At 42.2% G+C, this 26,162-nt stretch overlaps 1 protein-coding gene across 2 annotated transcripts in view; it reads left to right on the forward strand.

Annotated features, from left to right (window-relative positions):
* dync2h1 (dynein cytoplasmic 2 heavy chain 1) overlaps positions 1-26,162 on the forward strand; it is a 146,220-nt gene that overhangs the window by 89,298 nt on the left and 30,760 nt on the right. For both annotated transcript variants that reach the window (XM_054742744.2, XM_054742745.2), the window contains exons 81-88: positions 8,889-9,049; positions 11,479-11,604; positions 15,776-15,886; positions 16,699-16,768; positions 17,413-17,498; positions 21,718-21,793; positions 22,335-22,555; positions 22,795-22,899. In XM_054742744.2, coding sequence (XP_054598719.1) covers positions 8,889-9,049; positions 11,479-11,604; positions 15,776-15,886; positions 16,699-16,768; positions 17,413-17,498; positions 21,718-21,793; positions 22,335-22,555; positions 22,795-22,899 — 956 coding nt within the window. The remainder of the gene's footprint in view (positions 1-8,888; positions 9,050-11,478; positions 11,605-15,775; positions 15,887-16,698; positions 16,769-17,412; positions 17,499-21,717; positions 21,794-22,334; positions 22,556-22,794; positions 22,900-26,162) is intronic.

A 26,162-nucleotide genomic window follows, 5' to 3' on the forward strand; every position in this document is an offset into this window, starting at 1 on the left:
CTGTGATCCACTCGCTGTTCACCTCCTCTCTCCCTACTCTCATGGGTTGGAACCCGCACCTTTGCGCACCGGTGTGACGTCATCAGAATTCTTCTCGGTTCCGTGTTTAAAATGTGCTTCCCCACCGCTCCGCACGGCAGTGGCAAAATAACGTTTAGCGCTCATAACAAGCGGATTCTCAGCGCTTTGCTCATAAAACAGAAGACCTGCAGGCCTCTGGAGTTAAAACATCCTGATACTGTTTCAGGTGTAAACATTGTGCTCCATCCCTGTGTTTGAACTCAGAAGTTGCTTCTTGATGCCACAGATTTGTGATGATTTAGCTTGTTTCTTTATTTTACTCCAGAATAAGAGATTAAATTATTACAAAAGCAGTCCAGTGTAGTTAAATTAGTCATTCAAATGATTCTAACATGCTACAGTGTGTGTGTGTGTGTGTGTGTGTGTGTGTGTGTGTGTGTGTGTGTTTGTGTGTGTGTTACACATATAGGACTGCATGAGACAGCGTGGTTTCCTCAAATCCATGCATCTTATTTCTTGATTAAAGTAATGGTGCACAAAAATAACTTCTATTTCATAAATGATGTCTCTGCAGTGTCTATGATAATATTTTATCATATATTGGACCTATCTTTGGTCTGGGAGGCGTAACATATCATGATACAAGCCTTTTAAAACATGTTAAAGTGTTACAAGAGGAGATAAATGCATGAATTTAAAGTTCATGTTTGGAGACCAACCTTCACAGATTGGAGGCTCACGCTGGTGAGGAGACACCATTAGTTCTAGTAACACCTGGGCTCCCAAGGCCTATTCTGACAGGATGGATGTTACTGGACCCCTAAGGATTTTAGTTGGATGATTGGAGGATTATTTAGGAGGATTGGAATGAACAAATTGATTTCAGTGGTGAAGGGTTAAATGAGTGAGTGAACCCACCACCAAGGATGAACTTTGCTAACTTTAAAAATCAGCTGCTCTAAATAAGCATGAAGGTCAGAGAGGAGCTCTAGGATGGACACGAATAAAGGAACTGTAATGTAGAGGTAAAGTAGGGCAGAGCCAATGATAGCAGCTGTCATACATCTGAAATGTTTGACTTCATTTGGCTTGTTATGTGACAGGTTAGAGCAGTCTCATGTTTTGTCATGAGAACATTGAGATACTCACATACTGATGGCATCTAAAAATTAACTTTTTTTCACAATAAAGAATCATTTTAATCACAATTGAAACGTACAATCCTAGAAAAACCTCCAATCAATGTGCACGTCCTGTTTTCACTGATTGGATAGAAATCCCTCCATTCAAAATTCAATTCAGTTCAATTCAAATTCAAAGATACTTTATTAATCCCAAAGGGAAATTAGAGTTTCAGTACACACAATTCTGAGATCAGACATACATACATTGGCATAGACAAATCAAATCACTTTTATTGTCATGTCACATGTGCAGTACACTGGTACAGTACATGGGAGTGAATTTCTTGTGTGCGAGCTTCACAGCAACAGAGTTGTGCAAAAATACTGTAATGTAAAAACAAGCAAAATATAAAAATGTCTAATCTAAGTAATAATATGTATAAGTTGTAATGTATATACATTAGTAAATGTTTATGCAAGTATATTATTTTTTTATTGTTATTTTTATTTTTTTTTAAATATATTGTTCTACGTGTGTGCGTGTGAGTGTGTTTGTGTGTGTATAGTGTGTATATACGTGTTTTACAAATGAATAAAGTAAACAATAAGATAAGAGATATAAATCGTACAGAGGCTGGTATGTGCAAAACAGTGGCATTAATGTACAGTATGGAGTGTGTAATGTTGGAGTTTCAGTAGTGAGGGTGAGGTGTCTGTGAAGTGTTCAGCAGTCTGATGGCCTGATGGAAAAAGCTGTCTCTCAGTCTGCTGGTTCTGGACCGGATGCTGCAGAACCTCCTTCCTGATGGAAGTAGTCTGAACAGTTTATGGCTGGGGTGACTTGAGTCCTTGATGATCCTCCCCGCTTTCCTCAGGCACCGCTTCCTGTAGATGTCCTGGAGGGAGGGAAGCTCACCTCCAATAATCCTTTCTGCACACCGCACTACTCTCTGGAGAGCTTTGCGGTTGTAAGCGGTGCTGTTGCCATACCAGGTGGAGATGCATCCAGTGAGGATGCTCTCAATGGCACAGCGATAGAAGGTCCTGAGGATGCGGTGGCTCATGCCAAATCTTTTCAGTCTCCTGAGAAAGAAGAGGCGCTGCTGTGCCTTCTTCACTGTATTTTCCGTGTGCACTGACCACGTAAGATCCTCTGCCAGATGAACTCCAAGGAAACGGAAGCTGCTCACCCTCTCCACAGCGTCGCCGTTGATGGTGATGGGGGGGGGGGGGGGTGTATTCCTCTGCTCCTCCGGAAGTCCACTATCATCTCCTTTGTCTTTGTGACGCTGAGGGTGAGATGACAAGAATTGGTGACTGTGGTCCTTCGCAACCCGAGTCGCGCTACCTTAATAGAGATCAGAGGGTTTATATGAGGATTGGGTCAGGTGGAGGAAAAAAAGACACTTCAGAGTTACCCTCCACAGGGAGGGCAGCTTTGCTATGCAAAAAACACTTCAGACAGAAATGCAACAGACTTCAGACATTACACAACATAAGTGTCCACTAGGTGGGGAGGTAGGGTTGGGACTCCTCACATCAGTGCATGCAGCCGCAATGAGCAGCGCTCGTCACCTCCGTTTGGACAGGGGAGGGAGGTAATTGGGTTAGAAAGCACAGTAACTCCCGGAAATGGTTCCACGGCCTTCACCGGTCACAGTCCCGCCCAGGCTGGGATAGGGAGACAGATTTGCCATGGCGACGGCAGCATTCTACATTTCTTCTGAGGGGGAGTAATCACTTCAGCCTCACAGGCTCAAGGGCACCAGATTCAGATAAGAACTTGTTTTGGGGCCAGACAGAGATAATTTCCTCTCTGTCTTGGAGTTCTGTTGGTCTTCAACCCCTCTAAATCCAATAATGGTGTCAATTAATCTATCCCAATCCGTGCTGATCCATCCACTCGCTCCTTGATCAAATGAACCTTCTGTGCCAGAGCCTGAATCTCAGCCAAAGTTCCAAGCTTACGACTCATCTCGACAATTATATGAGTTTGTGCCTTCACAGCATGGTGTAATCCATCCCTGATCTCCGGGATTGAGCCAATATTCCTCGAAACTCATTCATTTTCCAGTAAGCCAGGTAACTGCTCAGGCCAAACAGCAGGAATCCCGACACCAACACCACGAATATCCAGACGTCTTCAGAATCCTCTACAGACAGTTGAGATAGGCAGATCAGGTTCCACTGTTTCCAGGAGTCCATGATATACCCAGCTGGTTCTGTCCCAGAGGGGCAACCGGGAGCCCCTTCTCCCGTTCTCATCGTTGAAAAAACCTTTTCAATCGTGTTGAGAGACCAACTGACCAGATCCATTTTTAATCATTTCCAGTTTCCAGAAAAAATGCAGAAGGGCGGTACACCCAAAGACAGACAAAGAGCCTTCAGATAAGATAGGGAGGAGAGGAGGAAAAAAGCGTCTGTACTCTCCAAGAGCTGGAAGAAACAAAAGTGTGTGTGTGTGTGCATGTGTGTGTGTGTGTGCGCGTGCACTGATGTAGCCATCTTTACGCTGACAAAAATGTAACTAAGTATCTTTTACTTAGAGAACATTTAATTTATCATACTTTTAACTTTTACTTGAGTAAAAATTTAGGCAATTACTTTTACTTATACTTGAGTAAAAAATTATCAAAGTATTGGTACTCTTACTTAAGTAGGAAATTGTTGTACTCTTTTCACCTCTGGTAGCCTCCAATGCCAATCAGCAGGAAACCTGACACCAACACTACGAATATCCACACATCTTCAGAGTCCTCCACAGACAGCTGAGATAAACAAATCAAGTCCCACTGTTTCCAGGAGTCCATGATGTGTCTAACTGGGTCTGTCCCAGAGGGGCATCCAAGAGCCTCTTCTCCCGTTCTCATCGTTGAAAACATTTTGTTGATCGCGTTAAGTGACCAACTGACGAGGTCCATTTTAGTGATTTCAGTTTCCAGTCTCCAGAAAAAATGCAGAAGCAGCCGTGCACCCAGCACACAGAGACAGACAAAGGGCCTTGAGGATAAGATATGGAGGACAGGAGGAAAAAAGCTTCTGCACCCTCCAAGAGCCGGAAGCCATCTCACCGTCTACGGGTGGTCTCATCCTTCCAATCTTGGGTTCTCTACCAGGGTTCTTGAGGGTTCTGTGCAGTATCTTAGCTGTTCCTAGAACAACACTTGTCTGGACTGAGATGTCTGATGTATTTCCTGGGATCTGCAGGATTCCACAGTGCTCACAGGAACATTCAGCATGCTAGAAATGCTCCTGTAACCTTTCCATCAGAATGCTTTTCAACGGTAAGATTACAACTGTTTTGGGAGAATTCTTTGCTTTGACCCATAATGAAGTATTTCCTGTGTGCCTTCTGGGTGATGAGAAGCCTTTTTAGGCCATCAATTAGGACTGAAGCAGGTGATATCAATTAGTACTGATAGGGGGCGGGTTTCTCTCTCAATACTGACAGATTACAGGTGATCTCCCAGCTTTTTATGCCATTTTGCACCTTGTTATTTTTATGTTTTTAATACCTTTTCCCTATCTTTTCACTTTTATCGCACATAACTCAGTTTATGGACTAAATGTTTCGATGTCTTTGCATGAATTAAATACATAAGTTGGTATTGATGTGGTGGAAATTTTGTTGGAATAGCCCACTTAGAAAACCCCTTTTTGATGGAAATGCTGATGTGTCAAAAACGTTTTTTACCCGCTGTAAATAAGAGGCAAAAATAAGGTAAAAAGAACTTAGTACACCATGTGAACATGAGTTCTAGCTGTTTTAAATCAGAAAAATTAGCTTGTCTGATTTTTCTGGCAGCGGACAGGTGTTTTCTTGACTGATTGTGTCCTCAGCAGTTGAAAATGTGCGCTCAGCTGGTTTGGAGGATACTTGAGTGCAGAGGTACATTTTGGCCAAACTGTAGAGTAATGGTCAGTAATGGCAACCTTGTCTTCATTTTACACCACCACTCAGCAGGGTTAACTCTCAACAACAGTGAAGGACGACTCCTGTACGCTCTCAGCTCCGCCTGAACCTGGTCTGTCGTGGAGATTGCAGGAACTGCTTCTATTCTCCCAAAAAAGTTCCTGAAGGGCTGGAAGTCTGGGTTGTTTCAGTTTGTATTATATTTTAAATGCAAGACAGAAATATTAGAAAAATCATATTTTCCACCTTGATATCTTATCAAGAATGAGGTGCATGTAAATACATACACACCTTTGTACCTGGTGCTGTCACGTTTTGGAGGGATGTTAGAACCCAAAGTGCAGAAACCCAGGATGACACGAGGCAGGAGATGATGTAAAGTAAAATCCTTTAATTTTGAAGGATGAAACGAAGAATAATTCCAGGGGCAGGGAGCCAAAGTCCAAAAATGTCCAAAATCCAAAATAAACTAGAGATCCAACTGAGCCACGAGAAACACTAGAGACTAGGAACAAGAGACTGACAGAATTACCACAAACAGCAACAATGGACTGACAAGACACAGGGACAAGACAGGGCTTAAATACACTGGGGCATAATGGGAGGCAGATGAGCTGCAGGTGTGTGGAGTGTGGGGGGAGGACCAGGTGAAAGCAATGACTAATCAGGGAAGAAACTAACATGACTTAAGAGTGAACCTAAAAACAGAAAAGCAACCATATAACTAAAATTCTAAAGGGAAGGAGAACTACAAAAACCGGTGGGACAAAACATATTAAAGAGACTAATAAAAATGAAAAGCTGAAACTATAAACACTGCAGAGGGATGACTGGCTGCAGAGGGGTGACTGGAAAAGACTAAAGCTTGGTTTATGCTTGACGCATTCACTTTCCGCACAGTGATGCGGCTCGCGGATGGAACGTGCTTCACAACTTGCAGTGTTTATGGTTCATGCGGCTCGTCTCTGCGGTGAGCCAATATTCTCCCAAACTGAACGGGGCAGCATGGAGCTCTACGGCATGCATCCAACACTACACCATAGTAGAAGTAGAAATTACTGTTTACAACATGGCATTCCAGCATTTTTAACAGCGTTCTCGTCTTTTCCGAAAGTGCGAGCTATTTCTCTCCAAGAATTATTAACAACATGTTGATCACGGTGATCTTTGAGAGCTGAATCATACAAATGTCTGTATTTACGAACCTCTGCCGTACTAGTTCTTGCCGGTCCGCCATGTTTTTCCGCGTCCGTCCATCCGCGTGGTTAGAAATTTTCCGAGGTGCGCGTTGCGGAAATTCTGGGCCGTGCGGAGGCGCGGTGGAGGGGCGTGGTGGTTAAAATGACGCAAAATGACGCAATTTTTCCGCGCGGAGCCGTGCGGACCTCGCGGACCTCGCGGACGCGTCAAGCATAAACCAACCTTAAAGGAACACAGGAGACACATAAATGAGATGCAGACAAAGGACACATGAGGGCGCTATGAAACACAAAAAGAGATCCTGGAGTGGGAACTGGAGGGGCTGGGGAACAAAGGGACACAGAACATGACAGCTGTTTCATCTTCCTCTGAGGAGTCTTCCTGTTCCAACTTAGCTGCCGGTGTCTTTGTTTGCTGAAATGAAAAATATGTAATAATATATAAAAATGAAGAAAACAACCAAAGGCAAACAACACAAGCACACTTGCCATGATATGTACTTAGGATTGGAACAGTACTTGGACCATCGTTGATGTTTCACAAAGTTGTTCCTGAAAGGAGGAAAACTCTTTAATATGGCTTTAAGTGTGGTCAACTTAATCACCCTTACCGAATATGTAAAAGTTACATAAGAGTGTCCCACCAACCAGACTCCTCAAACATCTAAACCAACACACAACGAGAATTAACATCTTATGTCGTTTAGGTTCAGTTTCTATAAAATAACCTTTCCCTATGAGACGTAAACATGCCCTTCAGAGTGAAGGACAAGCTGGTTGCAAAAAAGGTGTTTGTCAAATACCCAGCAGCTGAAATGAACCAGTTTTGAATGTACCTCCAGCTTTTGTGAGTGGCACACAGCATGTTTTGACTAAGAATATCTATGAGCACTACACGTTTAGTGTCTTTCTGTACTCTATTGGTTTTTGTTGTCTCCTTTTTACATTATTCAATGTGTCAGCTTTTTCCATGAAAGCTTCGTTGCCTCTTTCCTTGTTTGTCTGTGGGCAAATTGTAATAGAACACGCTGTCATATAGCTGTAGTCCTCGCACTCCTTCAGTGGCTGTGAACTGATTCACCAAGTGTGTGTACAATACATGAAATGGGTGAATGTGAATGAAAAAGCACATGAGACAGAAGGATGAGGAGCTGATTTTGTGTGTATGTGTTTTTGGCACTAAATCAGTATGCTAATGAGGCATGGTCTGTAATCCTCTTACAACTAATCTCGCTCAGTCCCTGCAGTCCAAGCCTGGGCACTGCTCACACACACACACACACATACAGGCGTGGCAACACACACATTCAACGCTGCTCAAGAAGTATACTGTTTGCATATAAATGTATTTTGAGGCTGAGCGTGGTGATGTTTTAACATTCACAGCAGGGTTTGTGCTGTAGTGAGAATGGTACCAATATCTTTTATACTCATCTCCTCTCTGGTTCCTGATTGTGCGTTATAAAGGCCAAGGTGAACTTTGCTATTTTCAGGCAGAGGATGCTGGTCCACAGCATGAATACTGATTATCTGACCATGCCAATGTGTATGTGCAACTTAATAAAGCAATAAACAAACACACACACACACACACACCCTGAATTTTTGCTTAACTTTACCTTAAATGTGTAGTTCAGCATACTTCAGCACTTAGAATTTGGCATCGAACAACAAACGCTCCCCCTAACCTGAGAGAACAGCATTGTATGCAAGTGTGTGTGTATGTGTATGTGTGTGCACACACGCGCATGTGTGTGTGTGTGTGTGTGTGTGTGTGTGTGTGTGTGTGTGTGTGTGTGTGTGTGTGTGTGTGTGTGTGTGTGTGTGTGTGTGGACAAAGACTTCAGAATGTGTGACAATTATCCACATCTAGCATCTCACAGGGATTTCTAACACATCCACTGGTTCTGCGTGGGCCTGTGTGTCACACACTGACTCATGCCTGATGTGTAGAATCAGTATATTGCAGTAGCACCGATGTCTCAGTGAAGCAACGTAGACTCTCTCACACACACTTCCTGTCTCTCTCTCTCTCTCTCTCACACACACACACACACACACACACACACACACACACACACACACACACACACACACACACACACACACACACACACAAACACATACATACAAGCCAGTTCTCTTTGAACACCAGGGGGCTGACAAGGTATTCTTCAGCAATGTGTTTAAATTCTGCTGCTGCAAACCTACCACTCAATGTGCATTGCCCCCCCCCCCCCCCCCCCCCCTCAACGCGTCTCCCTCTGTCTTTTCCTATAGCATGTTCCTCTTTTCCATTTGATCTATCAGTGCTTTTTTTCTGTTTTTGTCCTCTCATCTGCTCTTCCTCCCTGTCTATCTGTATTGCACCAAATGCTCCTTTGTAACTTTTTTATTATAATTTTTCTATTTTCTGTGTTTGTTACTGTTTTCTGTATGTTTTATTCCCCTGGGATCTTATTGCATATAGGCAGTAAATCAATTTAGTGTGATTTTCACTCCCGTTCTGTACTGATCTGTTTAGATAAGTGCCACATGCAGCAAGTCTTTAGGAGTAAAGGGACAGATTTGAAGGCGTTTTCACAGATATGTCATCAGTTTCATTTCATTCCTTTCTCCACCTCTCCGCAGGTATGAAAGAGCTCTCCCCCCCTCCGCTGAATTTGCGTCGTCTTTACGCTGAGACCATGGAGTGGGAGCCAGTGTTAATCATCATCTCTCCGGGGGCAGACCCATCCCAGGAGCTTGCAGAACTAGCAGCAGAAAGCATTGGCAGGGACAATTATCACGAGGTAATGAGCAGCATAATATAAATACAGAAGAAACTGGAGATTAACAAGGACAAAATGTTTTTAACAGCCTAGCACAGTCTCATCCACTAACTAATCGAGCTTGCATCTCAAGACAAGGCAGCTTTATTTTTATAGCACATTTCATACACAGAAGCAATTCAATGTGCTTTCCAGGTGCAAAAAGGAAGCTTTAGAGGTGCAAGTCTTATTAATGTTCTGTGATAGAAGTGTGGCAGAACTGTACAGGCTACGTGTGTGTGTGTGTGTGTGTGTGTGTGTGTGTGTGTGTGTGTGTGTGTGTGTGTGTGTGTGTGTGTGTGTGTGTGTGTGTGTGAGTGAGACTCCCACCTGTCACCCGGTGACGGCTGCAGATAAGCTTCAGCTTTCCAGGTAAAGATGATGGAAGGCTGCTGATCACTTCCTCACAGTTAACCCTTAAAAAGTCTGAACTAATAATAATAATAATAATAATAATAATAATGTTTTTAAATAAAAACTGGACTACTGTTAATGATACTGCAGCTATCTCAGTGGCCTAGTGGTAGAGTCCATCCTGGGTCTGGGTGATGGGGTTCAAGTCCCGGTTGGGTCTTTGAAAAATAGGACCTAATAATACTTTTGGGGAATCATCAACACGTTTGACTAAGGGGGTACTTGTGGTATGAGAAAACGATTCATGGAGTCCACGAGTCCAAAAAGTTTGGGAATCACTGATTTAGACTCGCTTTTCACGTGTCTGAGCAGAACCTCCCTGAACCGTCTACAGGTGGTTCAGAATGCCTGTGCTCGGCTTCTGACCAAGTCCTCCAAACACACCCACATCACCCCGCTTCTCCTCCAGCTTCACTGGCTGCCAGTCAACTTCAGGGTTCATTTCAAGATCCTGGTTCTGGTCTATAGGGCCTTACATGGACAAGCACCATCTTACATTGGTGATCTTCTTAGTCCCTACACCCCCAGCAGGTCCCTGAGGTCCAGTGACCAAAGCCTACTGGTTGTGCAGCGCACCAGGCTAAAGACCAAAGGTGACAGATCATTTGCTGCTGTGGCCCCCAGACTCTGGAACTCTCTCCCCCTGAGCCTGACATCAGTGGACTCTGTGGTCTCCTTTAAAAAACAACTGAAGACTCACCTGTTCAGGCAGCTTTGGTGTGACCTTCACCGCCCTCTGCTTATTCTGTTCTGCCTTTCCCAGGATCCACTGATTTCCCTCTTTCCCTTTCCTTGCATTTTTTAATCACAATTCATTATGAATTTATATTTTAATTATAATTTTCTTCTAATATTAACCATTTTTTAATCATAAAAAATATATATTTATTAGTTTTTTGTATTTTGAAATCTTTGTTTTTGTGAAGCGCCTCATGATCTTGAGAGGCACTACATAAAAGATAATTTTCTTTCTCTCTCTATTTTCTTAAACCACCAAATGATTCCCGAGTGCGGCTGTGTCTGCATCTGCCCGCCCCCCCCACGGGGTTGGGTCAAAAGCAGAGAACAAATGTCACACACATCAGTGTGTGGAACAACTAGTGGGACTTTAACTTTACAAAAATCTATTTAGAAATTAAAATTCTCATTGCCAGCAATAGATCCTCCACCTGAGGGCAGAAGACATGTAAACAACCAGATATAGCAGGTTTCATCAAAATACTAATCCTAATACGCCATCTATAAGGCCGGGGTGAGTTTTGATGATACACTACGAGGACTTTATTCAAATAAATCATAGATATGTGTTACAGGTGAAATTCAAAAAATTATAATATGGTGTAAAAGCCCATTTATGCCAGTAATTCAACATAAAAGGTGAAACTAAAACACAAGCGAGATATTTCATTTTTATTTGTTATAACTGCGATGATTGTAGCTTACAGCTGATGAAAACCCCACATTCAAAATATCAGACACTTAGAATATTGTGAAAAGGTTGAATATTCTAAACTCAACTCTAATCAGCTAATGAAGCCAAAACACCAAAGGGTTCCTGACCCTTTAGATGGTCTCTCAGTCTGAGTTGAATTACTGAAGTAAAAGAAGTTTTGCACCATAGTCAAAACTTTAGAGTTTCATCTGTATGTAGGATACATTTCTTTGATCTATTTTAAACTTGTGTGTCGCTAGGTGTTGATTGCATTGGGCATTACATCATTGCTTTCATTAACATTATGTTATCCTCAGTTATAAATGCTGTTACTCATAGACTACGTCCTATAGGTTACACCTGTCTCCCCCCTTTGGGATCCCCAGTGAGAAAACTCTCTTTAGTTTCTGTCACAGAGAGTAGAGGTGATTTAAAATGCTGAATACGATTTTACTTCCCTAACTTTGGAAGTTAGGACTGAATTAGGAGGCGGAATTGAATCTCCCGTCCCTCTGATTCCATTACTCCCTCCATTCTTACTCCCCCTCTGTTTCTTTCTGTCTAGATCTCCATGGGTCAGGGCCAGGCTGATGTGGCCTTAGCCACACTCAGAGAGTGTTCCCGAAACGGAGACTGGCTTTGCCTGAAGAATCTTCACCTTGTCACTGCCTGGCTGCCTCTTCTGGAAAAAGTAGGTGCTCTGCTTGTATCCAAGTGAGTAATATATGTTTGGTGTACTTTTGTTGCTTTGTTGATGCAGTATTATGGTGTAGACAACACATTTAAGAACCAGATGTGCATTTGGAGCTGTTGGTGGAAGAAGCCAAATTATTATAATAAGATTAATAAGATAATTCCACGCCTGCCGTAACTGGCCTCCTGGCTCGTGTCATAGGGAGTCATAGAAAAAAGTCATCTGTAATGTATGAGGGTTCAGTGTTGCACCAAAGGACTGAAGAAGCAGAGAATGAAACCACAGACCAGGCAGCCACACACGTTTCTAGGTCCTCGTTTCTAGGTGGACTTGGGTTTAGGTCGGGAGGTCACCCAGGAGAATGTTGAATACTGCTCATGTGTCTGTAAGTCCTTGTTTCATCCCTGCTCATTAGTGCTTATCTGTAGTATTACACACACTCACACATACACTCAGCAGACTGAATGATCATGTCTGTAATGACCTTCTGTCCTCTGCCTGCTCACACGAACACTCTCTACCTGCTGGGGTTTATTAGAGGCTGTGCTGTTTGTGTGGTCTTCGCCAACCATGTCCCTCTGATCATACATGTTGTAATCTAGTACATTTCTGTGTATTTCACTTGTAATGCTTGCAGCGTCTGTCTGCTGTTGTACATGCGGACCAGAGAGGCGTTTATTTTTCTGTGCCTTGCTCTTTCTTTGAATGTAATTTGTGTTTCTGCTATTTTCCTGGGGCTCTGTTTAGCATTGTGCCAAAAGAGTAGGTCATTTCTCACTGGGAGGCAAAACTGTTGGTCAGAATTGGTCTGAGTGTGTGTGTGTGTGTGTGTGTGTGCCCTTAACTTTAGCAAGCTGTGGAGCTGGCCTGCTATTCACCCTTTTTTCTTACACTCCTTCATCACATTCACCCTTTCTCGCCACCCTTTCCTCTCAGTGTTTCCCTTCTTATCCAATTCTCCTCACTTCTACATTCCTACTTACCAGCTTTTCTTGACAATCTTATTTCTCTCCCCACATTGGATGACTAAAACGCCCTCTCTGTCTCTCTGTCTCTTTCGACCCCCGTTTCTTTGTCTCGCTCTTTTGCGCATCCACCAATGAGTCTGGGGTCTCTGCAGTCGAGCTTGAAATGAAAAGCCGACGCAACAAACGAGGGAGGCAGGGAGCATGGGAGAGAAGGAATGGAAAAACCAGGAGAGTAGAGGGGAAAAAATCAGTGTGCAGGTGGAAACTCTACCAAGAGGAGGCTTTATTTTAGTAGCTAGCATATATCCATCTGCTCAGTCCTACCGTATCTTCTACATTTCCTGTTTCTTTTAACCATCTGTCTCTGCCGTGTTCACCTCCTTTCTCCAAAGCAGTTGGTCAGTCAGGAGACAGAGTCAGAGTGGTGTGTGTTCATAATTTAAGATGACAGTGCAGATGTCATCTCTTCTCTGTCCGCTCACATTCTTCCATTTTTCATGCCCTCTGCATTATTCTGTGATAAAAAATAATATTGACAGATTTAAAGAGATCTGTGTTGTTGTTTTTATTTTTTGATGATTAATAGGAAGTCTTTACAGATGCATTTATTGTTCTACACTTGTTATCAATGTTTATAATATGATGTAAGGATTTTATCAGGAGTTTTTACGTCTAATGATTCTTATCACTTGTATGCAGACACAGAGCCTGTTGAGTTTTGAGTGTCTGCTTATCGGTTTGTGCAAAAGCGGTGCAGCATTTACGCTCTGAACTGCATTAATGTGTTGCAACAAAACTGGGGTTTAAATTTCAATTACCAGAGGGGATTTGTGCTCTGGTCCCACTCTCATCCTCCTTTCTACATCATTTCTCTTCTCTGCCCTGCATCTTTCAGTAATAGAATCACTGCTTCCAGTTGAATTCTGATAAACAAACACACACACACACACACACACACACACGCACACACACACACACACACACGAGAGAGAGACTGAGGAGTTTCCTTTGAGGGTCGTCAGTTCTTGTGTTCCTTGATTATTTTTGATCACATGTGCTTCCACAAGAATGAATTAGGCATCAAATGATGCAGAAACACGTTGATTACAGTTCATTGTGTGTGAGTACCCAATCTGATGACACGACGACCCGAAGCTGCCAGCCTGCTATTTTTAACTCTCTTGGAGTAACATTGGGGAAGATGAAGAGGGAAAGTGGAAGAGGCATGAGTGAGGGAACACAGCAAACTGAGAAACAGACAGAGGCAAAGAGAAAAGCTGGGGGCGGGTCAGTGCTAAATGTAAAAGTTGGGTCAGTGTTTTGTCATTATGAGGAGATTTTTACATACCGGTAGGCTCTACGTTTAAATAGCAATAAAATTAGGGAGAAAGGATGAATGGGAGAGAAGAGACCAGGATGATTAGTTTTTACCCACAGGAAAAGACAATTAGCTCTCCCTCTTTTGTTAATTTTTGTTGAGTTCAGGCAGCCTTGTTAATCTTCATGATTGTCTCATATAAATTTTTGGTTGTTACGATAAAAATGTTCAGTTATATAAAATAGGAGACACACACAGTGAGAAGTGAAACAAAGTTCATAGGATTTACAGAAAGTGTGCAATAATTGTTCAAACAAAATTAGGCAGGTGCATAAATATGGGCACCACAACAAATAAATGATCTCAATATTTAGTAAATCCTCCTTTTGCAAAAATAACAGCCTCTAAATGCTTCCTATAGCTTCCAATGAGAGTCTGGATTCTGGTTGAAGGTGTTTTGGACCATTCTTTACAAACATCTCTAGTTCATTCAGGTTTGATGGCTTCTGAGCATGGACAGCTCTCTTTAACTCACACCACAGATTTTCAATAATATTCAGGTCTGGGGACTGAGATGGTCGTTCCAGAATGTTCTACTTGCTCCTCTGCATGAAGGCCTTAGTAGATCCTGAGAAGTGTTTAGGGTCGTTGTCTTGTTGAAAGATCCAGCCCTGGTGCAGCTTCAGCTGTGTCACTGATTCCTGGACATCGGTCTCCAGAATCTGCTGATATTGAGGGGAACCCATGCATTCCTCAACTTGAACAAGATTCCCAGTCCGTGCACTGGCCACACAGCCCACAGCATGATGAACCACCACCATGCTTTACTGTAGGTAGCAGGTGTTTTTCTTGGAATGCTGTGTTCTTGTTCCTCCGTGCATAACGCTACTTGTTATGCCCAAATAACTGTTTTAGTTTCATCAGTCCACAGCACCTTATTCCAAGATGAAGCTGCTTGTCCAAATGTGCTTTAGCATATCTCAGCCTGCTTTGTTTGTGATGTGGGAGGAGAAAAGACCTCCTCTGTATCACTCTCACATGCAGCATCTCCTTGTGTGACGTGTGCTGAATAGTTGGAAGAAGCGCTGAGACTCCATCTGCAGCAAGATGATGTTGTAGGTCTTTGAGCTGGTCTGTGGGTTGACTCTGACTGTTCTCACCCTTCTTCACTTCTGTCTGTCTGAGAGTTTTCTTGGTCTGCCACTTGGAGCCTTAACTTGAACTGAGCCTGTGCTCTTCATTTAATCACTGACTAACCTAACTGTGGAAACAGAAGCTGAAATCTCTGAGACAGCTTTCGGTATCCTTCCCCTAACCCAGGATGGTGAACAATCTTTGTTTTCAGGTCATGTGACAGTTGTGAGACTCCATGTTGCTGCTCTTCAAAGAATATTTAAAGAGGAGGGAAATTTAACTGGATTCACCTGTGTATGGAGGTCAAGGGTCACTGAGCTTACCAAACCAATTTAGAGTTCCAGTAATTAGTTCTAAAGGTTTTGGAATCAATAAAATGACAACAGCACCTAAATGTATGCACCTGCATAATTTTGTCTAAACAATTATTGCACACTTTCTGTAAACCTTATGAACTTTGTTTTTCACCTCTCTAACATCACTGTGTGTGTGTCTCCTATGATATATTTAACTGGAATTTTTAATCAAAACAGCCAATAATTTAAAATAGAAATTCATGAATAACAGGGCTGGGCAAACTTTTCCATCCTACTGTACTTTTTGTGTCAGATTTTTAATTTCCTTTAGATTAAACCTGGTGTGTGTTAGCAGATCTAGTTTTTTTTTTAGTAAAATTATTTCAGCACCATTCTTTTTCTGTTCACCTCGTATCTACTCTGGTCATATTTCTGCTGATTTTCCTCCACAGGAGCTAAACGCGCTGCGGCCCAAAGCCAGCTTTCGTCTCTGGCTGACAGCAGAAGTGCACCCCCGATTCCCCCCCATCCTGCTGCAGTCCAGCCTTAAGGTCACTTATGAGGTACTACCTACATGAAGGCTCTGTTTCTACTCCAGTATCCATGTGTCTGTGTTCTGCTCTGTATAATCTATAAGGAAATGCAGAAGTTCACAGCTTGTATGTTAGTGATGCATGCTTTAGTGCTCAGTGTGTTCTTGATGGGAGTCGTGCTCATGGGGGTAGTTGCTTCAGCAGCCAAGCATGCTGCACAAACAGCCTCTGTCTGTCTGCCTCTCTCTCTCTCTCTGTGTCTGTAAGCCAGTCTTTTTTTTTCTCCTCAGAGACACCCAGACGCTGTCAGGAACAATCTCACTGACATACTTTACAATATTTTATCTGCACATATCTTCAACGCAGTTCGTTAGTGTAACATATTCTTTCTCAGCTGCAAAGCTGTTGTCACCGCAGGTGTCGGAAACCGAAATCACTAGAATAAATCTGAAAATTAGACATGTAGACAATTTTGATTTAGTCAGTAGAGCTGGCGTTGAAGGGACTCCATTTACAAGATTTGGGCTGTGACTGATTCAGTCTACTAAGTTGGTAACATATGCAAGAGGATCTTGGCAAACTTAGTGAACACGTTCCTGTTTGTGTGTATTATCAAAACCTCCAGATGGAAGCACCAAATGTTCTGTAAAGCTGATAATACATGAAGCAATGCCATTGTATACTCATAACATATTGCTGGCAGAGAGATGAAGCATTTAGTGAAGCGTCCCATTTAAACTATGCGCCTAATCATACGGGGAGTTTATCTTCTGAACTGCAGTGTGGCAGTTAATCATTTCCCCTTTTTATTTATTTATTTTTTTTTTTGTTGCTGTTTTCAGGCTCCTCCAGGACTGAAGAAGAATCTGCTAAGAACATATGAGTCATGGACTCCAGAGCAAATCAGCAAAGGTTGTCGCTTTTCTCTCCTCACATCAACAAACCCTAAATGCTTCAAAGTAGAAGCCAAAGTGCTGCAATGAGCTTAACTCAATCACTGCCAGCTGTTACCTGATCAGAGAGCCCCTGGCTGCCAGCGTTTTTCAGCGGTTTTTTCTGTTTTTTTGAAGAACCAACTTTGCTGGTTTTTTTTAGCAGGGTTGGTAGTGGTTGTTATTTTTTTACATGCATGGTTGATGTTGTAAAATTCCACAATGAATTTTACTGTTACTCAGCTGTCTTTGTTGCTTGCTCTAAATTGTGTGGCACACACATTACAGGAAACTGTTTTGTTCCATCAAAGTGAAGACGAGGTGTCTTTTGTATTATTTTGGGACACTTTTGTGCTAATTGATGTATCTGGTTATAGTCTATAATTTAGAAAACTGTTCAAAATGTTAATAGTTGCAAAGATATAGACCTTCTGAATGTATCAACTGTATTTTGACATAATTTCATAATACCAGAAACAATAAGAATTTTATGGAACACAGACAAAAAAAACCAAGTGTGATAGTGATCGGGCAGTGGTGTTATTTTGGCTGTGGCTTACTGATCATTGTGTGCGTGTGTGTGTGTGTGTGTGTGTGTGTGTGTGTGTGTGTGTGTGTTTGTAGGAGGTGATGTGGTCAGAGCCCAGTCTCTCTTCTGCCTTGCATGGTTCCACGCTGTCTGTCAGGAGAGACGGAACTACATTCCACAGGTAAAATACTTTAAATGACCTGAACTACTGTAATAGCTTTCCTTGTGGCAGTACCCCCTAGGGCAACTGTGGCAGCAGTGTGTGTGTGTGTGTGTGTGTGTGTGTGTGTGTGTGTGTGTGCGTGTGTGTGTTTGTGTGTGAGTGCGAAGCTTGGTTTATGCTTGGCGCATTTACTTTCCACTTGGTGATGCGGCTCGCGGATGGAACGCGCTTCACAACTCGCAGCGTTTATAGTTCATGCGGCTCGTCTCTGCGGTGAGCCAATATTCTCCCAAACTGAACGGGGCAGCATGGAGCTCTACGGCATGCATCCAACACTACACCATAGTAGAAGTAAATATGACTGTTTACAACATGATATTTCAGCATTTTTAACAGCGTCCTCGTCTTTTCCGACAGTGCGAGCTATTTCTCTCCAAGAATTATTAACAACATGTTGATCACGGTGATCTCTGAGAGCTGAATCATACAAATGTCTGTATTTACGAAGCTCTGCCATACTAGTTCTTGCCGGTCCGCCATGTTTTTCCGCGTCCGACCTTCCGCGTGGTTAGAAATTTTCCTAGGTGCACGTTGCGGAAATTTTGGGCCGTGCGGAGACGCGGTGGAGGGGCGTGGTTCTTAAAATGAACCAACCCTGAGTGTGAGTGAGTGAGTGAGTGAGTGAGTGAGTGAGTGAGTGAGTGAGTGAGTGAGTGTGTGTGAGTGAGAGAGAGAGAGAGAGAGAGATTAGGAGTCCTTGGACTTGATAATTCACTATACAAGAGCAGGCTGTTTACAGAAGAAATTTGAGTGCTAACCTCAGACTGAAATCAGTCTCCTTCATAGTTTAACCAATCAGACCCTAATATGTTAGGAAAGACTCACCTATACATGCCATTGACAGTCTGGGATCATTTTGTTCACATCTGTATGCAAATACTTCAATGAAATCCAAGCTTGCTTATCTACACACAGATTTCCTGGAGAGATGGGTTTGTTTGTCCTTACTGACCACAAGAGCAAATTTGCTCTGCATGTGGTGCTCTGCCTTAGGCTTTTGTAAATGTGTGTCCATGCGTGTGTGTCCTTTAGTATGAAAATGTGAATATTAGCCTTTGAAATGAACGTTCCTGCTGGCAAATACACACTACAAATAATTTGGAAAAAAGCACTAATTTTATAAGGTTTTAGAGCAGTGTGGATGTGTCTTATCCTGATGTTTTTAATGCACAGAAAAAAGAATTATTTCCTGTGTTCAAAACATTTGAATTAATCATTTGGTTTACTGGGCTGGCAGACAATGAAAATGTAGGAAATAGAACTTGAATGATGTCATACTTGGTCATGGAAAATTTGGAATAAAGTATATTTAAGTTTTAGCGAAAATAATATTTTTTTCTCATAATCATAATAATTTGTTAAAGTAGCAGTGCATGGCAGTCAGTGGCATCAAGTGGAAAATCATGGACTGCAACCAACAGCTCCCTTCATAAAGCTGTTGGGACAATGTTTGATTGAGCTTGTTCAGATATTATAGAAGCAATGAAATACATGTTCAGAATATCATTCTGCCTTCCTTTCAATGGAGCTCTAAAAGGGTAAAAAAATAAAACATAAAAGTAAAATAAGAAAGATATATTTAACTAACATTATCATATGATATTTAAAACTGAAAAAATTGTTATTCAACACCGGCTAGCATAACGCGGGCTTTTGGAACTGTTAAAAGAGCTGGAGAGCTGGACCTCATGGTTCTGGCAGGGACGTAAGCGGTCATCAGCTCAGAGATGTAAAATTGGGCCAGGCCATGAAGGGATGAGATGTAAAATGGGGCCAGGCCATGAAGGGATGAGATGTAAAATGGGGCCAGGCCATGAAGGGATGAGATGTAAAATGGGGCCAGGCCATGAAGGGATGAGATGTAAAATGGGGCCAGGCCATGAAGGGATGATATTTAAAATGGGGCCAGGCCATGAAGGGATTTAAAAACAAAAAGAAAAAATTTGAAATAGACAGGAAACCAATGGAGAGAGGCCAGAACCGGAGTTATGTGAACCTGCTTGCTGGTGCCAGTCAGCAAGCAGGCCGCTGCATTTTGGACCAGCTGAAGCCGGTGTAGGGAGGACTGGTCCATGCCAGAATACAGGGAGTTGCAGTAGTCCAATCAGCAGGACACAAACAGATGGATGACATGTTCCAGGACATTAGCAGGAAGGCATGGCTTCCCTTTGCTAACTGCCTTAAGTGATAAAAGCCTGGTTGGACCACTGCACTCACCTGTCTGTGAAGATTAAAATAACCATCTAAAACCACACCAAGGTTTTTAACTCAGGGTTTTAGAAAATCAGAACAAGGACCAAGAGGACTAACAACGTCATTTAAAAGATTAGGATTGCGAAATAGTAAAATTTGAGTTTTTTGGTTGTTGAGTTTAACCCTCCCACTGTCCTAATGGGTGTGTGACCCCGCGAGGAATGTTGACCATTGAGCAGGGTTGATGGTTTATCCCTTGGGTCCAAGTGGCAGGGGTGAGGAGTCAGCACCACCTCACTCCTGCCACATGGACCTCAAGGGTTAAACCATCAATCCTGCTCGATGGCCAACTTTCCTCGCGAGGTCACCCATAAAGACAGTGGGAGGGTTAAGAAAATTAATGGACATCCATTGTTTGATGCTTTTTAAGCACTCCAGTAATGAGCCGATTGACCTAGCATCACTAAGTGGCAAATAGATCTGAAGGTCATCAGCGAAACAGTGAAAAATAATTTTATACTTCTCAAAATAGAGCCTAAGGGGAGCATATACAAAGAAAAAAGTGCTGGACCCAAAATGGAGCCCTGAGGCACACCACATGTCAGAGGTGCTGTTTTTGAGGTAAAAGGACCCAGATTAACAGAAAATGACCTCTTGTGAAGGTAGGATTTTAACCACTGGAGAACAGTACCTCAGAGACCAATGCATGACTCTAGGTGGGGCAACAAAATGCCGTGATCGATAGTGTCAAAAGCAGCCGACAGATCAAGTAAAAATGATCGTCTCCGAACAACTTAGCTTGATAGTTTAGCTTCCATTCCTATATTTATCAGCAACAACATTTACCAAGAACAGAGCACTTAATCATTCAAAACATTATTAAACATGCCCACATAGTTTTCCTCCACCACCCACAGGAACAGTGGGCAGATTACAACTGCTGATTGAATTGCAGTGGTGTGCAACAAACACATAGTCACAACCTGAGATGGCCCTTGCACTCAATCACACTTTAACACCTCTGTGATTTCTCTGAGACGATCATTGCTGTGATACTCGATGTGTGGCTGTGTTCCTGTGTTCATGCATGTGCAAAAGTGTTGTCTGATGTTTTTTTTTCAGCTATTGAAATTTACACACTGATAATACTAAAATTCATTTCACTTAACTGAATTAGGCACATAGTATTCAAACATTATTATTATTATTAGTCGTAGTATTATTAGTATTATTATTATTATTATTATAACATTTGGTTCATTCAACCATATGATTATGTAATGATTATTTGACTTATGAGTTGGAAAAGTTCACTTTTCATTCAGAGTGTGAAATCCTGTAGAAGCAATAAGGGGGAAAGCCGAGGCCTTGAAAAGAACAGTTTGTTGACAGTATGTTTATCATGTGTGCCAAGCACTGCAGAATCTTCTGGCTTGTAGAAGATAGAATTTAAAATCTGCTTAGAAAATGGAATTATATCAGCAGATGACCGGTCACTGTGTAGGTCAATATATAAGTGAAAATTGACCCTTTCTGGACGTTACATATAATAATAATAAATCATATTGAAAGGAAGCTTACATTGAAACAGATTTCCTTCTCAGCCAGCTGAAACTCACGGAACGGCAGTGAGATGGTAACTCTGTTTAAAAAAATGGACTGTAATAACCAAATTTGACCACAGGGTGTCATGCTTACCTCCTTCTTACATATTGTACCTTTAAGGTTAAAAATGTCAGGGTAGTTGTTTGTTTTTAAACACACTTTTTTATAGGTAGTTAAAAACATAAGAAGTTAATGTTAGAGTCTTTAATAAGCAACCAGATATGTCATTTTAACTTAGTACTATATATATATATATATATATATATATATATATATATATATATATATATATATATATATATATATGTTTGGAATGGTTTGTCAGTTTTGAGAAACCTTGCTCAAATAAATATTTATTATTGATATTTTTCATTTTCAGGGTTGGACGAAGTTCTATGAGTTTTCTCTCTCGGACCTTCGTGCTGGCTTTGAGATCATTGACAGGCTTTTTGCAGGTAGGATGAACAGATAACAGTTCTATTACTTTGAACAATTGAAGGACCAACACTTAATTAAGTATTACCTGATAAACACTGATATTAAATGCAAAGCTCGGTTTGTCACGGACCAAGCTTTTCTACACTAACCAGCTTCTTTTTCAAAACTGTAAAAAAATGCTCCGGTTTCAGTATTTGATTTACTGAATGAGTGTTTTTCTTAGAAAATAAGTTTAAATTTTAACATTTGAATAAATTTCACATTAAATAAAAACAACAGAAAATGGAATTACAGTGCAAGCATTGCCTTTTGGTTACTCTGGGTCTGATTCTGATATTGTTACTCAGATCCTGAATTTTTGTGGAATGTGATCAATGAATAAATCCCTGAATGTGCATTGTTCCGGCAAGTGAAGAGTTCACTTCATTTACCAAAAGATATGTTCTAGTGAGCAAATTGTTCAGGAAGAACGCATCACTACAGAGTGTTCATTTTCCTTTGAGTGTGCTCACACGTACATTGGTTTTGTTTTAACATTTACATTTATTTCTATCTAAGGTGGTAAAGTTTTCCAGTGGGAGTTTGTCCACGGCCTGCTGGAAAACGCCATCTATGGGGGGCGAATCGATAACCCCTCCGACCTCCGGATCCTGCGCTCCTACCTGGAGCAGTTCTTCTCTGCACGTCTGCTCTCATCCTCAGCTGGGCAGAGGAAGAGTATGGGAGGTGTTCGCATTTTCCCCTCACAGATTAGTCTGCCAACCTCCTGCTCCATATTGGTATGTTGTTAGGATGACACAGTGGGATTAATATTTTTGTGAGTGATGGATTAAGATTCATTCATGCCACTATAGTGTTAAAGCATATAATGATTAGTTTCTTAGAAACTGAAGTTAGTTTCTTGGAAAGTCACTAAGGTATCTTGATAGGATACAAAACTGCTGCATTATTTCACTTTCTCACTCTTTAGAGTTTGATGTGTAAGATGTGATCTATTAGTTTCTGTCCTTCCTCCCAGGACTACCGCAGTGTCATAGAAAACCTCCCAGAGGATGACAGACCGGCATTCTTCGGTCTGCCTGCCAACATAGAAAGGTCCTCCCAGAGAATCATCAGCTCCCAGGTGCTCACGCACACACACACACACACACACACACACACACACACACGCACGCACGCACGCACGCACGCACGCACACACACACACGCACGCACGCACAAACACACACACACACACAAGCAAAATTTACGTGTTTTCAATTACATTTATTGGGCCCACTTACATGTTCTTAGGCCCACCCACAAATGAGTTTCTGGCTACGCTAATGGTGACTTTTGACAGACTTCTCTGAGCTCCGCAGCCATTACACTTTTTACCTTGCGCACCCCTTAGCGGCAGCTCGCGCACCACACTTTGGGAATCCCTGCTCTGGACCATGCAGTCCAAACATATCCTCTGTAACACCTCTGACGTCAAAAGCATGCAACGTGTCATTTAGCAAGAGATTATTATTTAGACCTGATTTTTGCTGATTCAAATTTTTGGTTCCGTATGAAATGATGTCCGGCTATCTACTCATATTGTTGACTCTGAAAGCAATTATTTTTCTAACCTACACTGTGCTTACAGTCAGGTTTTCGTAGAGCTCATTCTACTGAAACAGCTCTTCTTAGGGTCTCTAATGACCTTCTGACTCACAGTGATGCAGGGGACTGTTCTGTTCTGGTCCTGCTGGACCTGACTGCAGCCTTTGACACTGTTGACCATCACCTGCTACTGGAGAGGCTGAGAGACTGAGTAGGCCTATCCGGAACGGCTCTGCAGTGGTTCTCCTCTTATCTCTCTGAGCGCTCCTTTTCTGTGGCCATCTCCAAGTTTAGGTCCTCCACTACCTCTCTTACCCATGGTGTCCCACAAGGTTCTGTGCTGGGACCTCTGCTCTTCCTCCTCTATCTGCTCCCTCTTCAGCACATCCTGAGCTCCTTCAAAGGAATCTCCTACCATCTTTATGCAGATGACATCCAACTGTACATCTCCTTTAAGCCCCATGAGATGTCTAAGCTGCAGCTGTTACACACCTGCTTAGATTCTATCAAAACCTGGATGGTGGGAGCTTTCTACAGCTGAATGAAGACAAGACTGAGATCCTCATCTGTGCCCCAGACAAGCTGGTTCCCAAAGTCAGAGACTCTCTTGGTCAGCTTGGTTCTCACACCAAACCTTCTGTCAGGAATCTTGGCGTGACCTTTGACCCAGCTCTCACCCTGGATTCTCATGTCAGTTCTCTTGTTCGCTCTTCCTTCTTCCATCTCAGGAACATTGCTAAGCTGAGTCCCATTCTGTCCCGCTCTGAACTTGAGACAGTTATCCACACCTTCATCTCCTCACACTTAGACTACTGTAACTCTCTTTTCACGTGTCTGAGCAGAACCTCCCTGAACCGTCTACAGATGGTTCAGAATGCCTGTGCTCGGCTTCTGACCAAGTCCTCCAAATACACCCACATCACCCCGCTTCTCCTCCAACTTCACTGGCTGCCAGTCAACTTAAGGGTTCATTTCAAGATCCTGGTTCTGGTCTATAGGGCCTTACATGGACAAGCACCATCTTACATTGGTGATCTTCTTAGTCCCTACACCCCCAGCAGGTCCCTGAGGTCCAGTGACCAAAGCCTACTGGTTGTGCAGCGCACCAGGCTAAAGACCAAAGGTGACAGATCATCTGCTGCTGTGGCCCCCAGACTCTGGACCTCTCTCCCCCTGAGCCTGAGATCAGTGGACTCAGTGAACTCCTTCAAAAAGCAGCTGAAGACTCACTTGTTCAAGTTGGCTTTTGTATGACCTTCTTCACCACTCTCTCTTTATTCTGCTCTCCCCACCTATTCTACCTTCCTCAGGATCCACTGATTTCCCTCTTTCCTATTCACTCTCTCTTTCTTAAATTATTTTTAATCACAATTGTCTATTTTTTTTAAATATATTTTAACCATTTTCTAAATTCCTTTTTATATTTTTACATTTTTTGTTTTTGTGAAGCGCCTCGTGATTTTTATCTTGAGAGGCGCTATAGAAATGATATTTTCTTCTTCTTAACCAGCTTGAAATGTAAAGAGCAAGTTCACTGAGAACCCATTTTTAACTTCTTCCTTTTGAAATACGGTCAGTCACTCTGACTTTAATATGCAGGCTGAACTTGTCTCCTAGCAGGAAACACTCAAGTCAGAAAAGCCGCACAAATTAATTTCTCACTGAAATTAGCATTTATGGACTTGCTCATCTTGGCTCGTAGAAGAATGTCTCAGCTAGTAGGGGTTGTTTCAACTAGTCGACTTCACTGCTCTGTAGTGACTTTTTATGCCTTTCATCGACTAGTCGCTGTCACGTGATAATGACCGACAAGATGCAGTCCTCGGAAAAGACAGCAGGTGACGAGCCCCTGCGCGTCGGGAGGGGACGTCGGTATCTGATGCCCGCGGTAAACGGACATTTGACCGAATTGTGACCTTTATCCTCTTGCAATTTTACCTCACCCCCATCCTAACCTTAACCAGCTTGCACATGCAAAGCTCTGATCGTTGATGCGCTCCAGGCATCTGTGTCCTGAGCACGGCCACAGTAACATTATCAAATTAGGTGTCGCCACCTCAAAAAAATATTTAACATGCGATCGTCCATGTCGGCTCATTTCCTTTTATGTTTTCTGTCTTTTATTTGTGCCTGATGTGTTTCGCTGCTGTGGACAGGAGCGCGAGACCTTTTTTCTGCAGAGGAGGACTCACTAGGCCTGTATTCCAACTAGAGATCACAGCAGAGATCACTAACCCTAAATGAGAGCTTTAATGTGCAACTATATTTAAAACTTTAGCTGCAAATTCATTTAGATTTTTATCTTTCTTCAAGTGGAATAGATGTTAAAACCAGCAGTAATGTAATAGCAATGTTGGAGATAACTGTCTGCAGGAAGGTCAAATATTATTGAAGGCAGTTTATAATCAAGACCTTCACTTGTATTTTTTTAAAATTGTAGTTAACATTATATATAATTTCATTTACTGCATCATGTTTGTGTAGAGTTCATGTTCAGGACAACACACACGTTCAACACAGCTTCATAGGCCTATTTATAGAATCTTCAAATCAAATGAAATGCTCTGGCAGGGCTGATATAGCATGATCGCTTAATGTTTTTATTATATTTTCAGTAACATGTTTAAACTGGTCAGAACCAGTGTAGCTTGTGAGTGCCCAGTTCCTGTGTGGGTGCTTCTACAGTAAAGCCCATTCATACTGTCACTGTGGTCTGCTGATCCACCAACCCAGTTCAATTCATGCAAGTCCCACAGGGGTGACGTGTGTGTGTGTGTGTGTGTGTGTGTGTGTGTGTGT

The sequence above is a fragment of the Nothobranchius furzeri genome, chromosome 13, assembly GCF_043380555.1.
Source record: "Nothobranchius furzeri strain GRZ-AD chromosome 13, NfurGRZ-RIMD1, whole genome shotgun sequence".
Taxonomy (NCBI): Eukaryota; Metazoa; Chordata; class Actinopteri; order Cyprinodontiformes; family Nothobranchiidae; genus Nothobranchius; species Nothobranchius furzeri.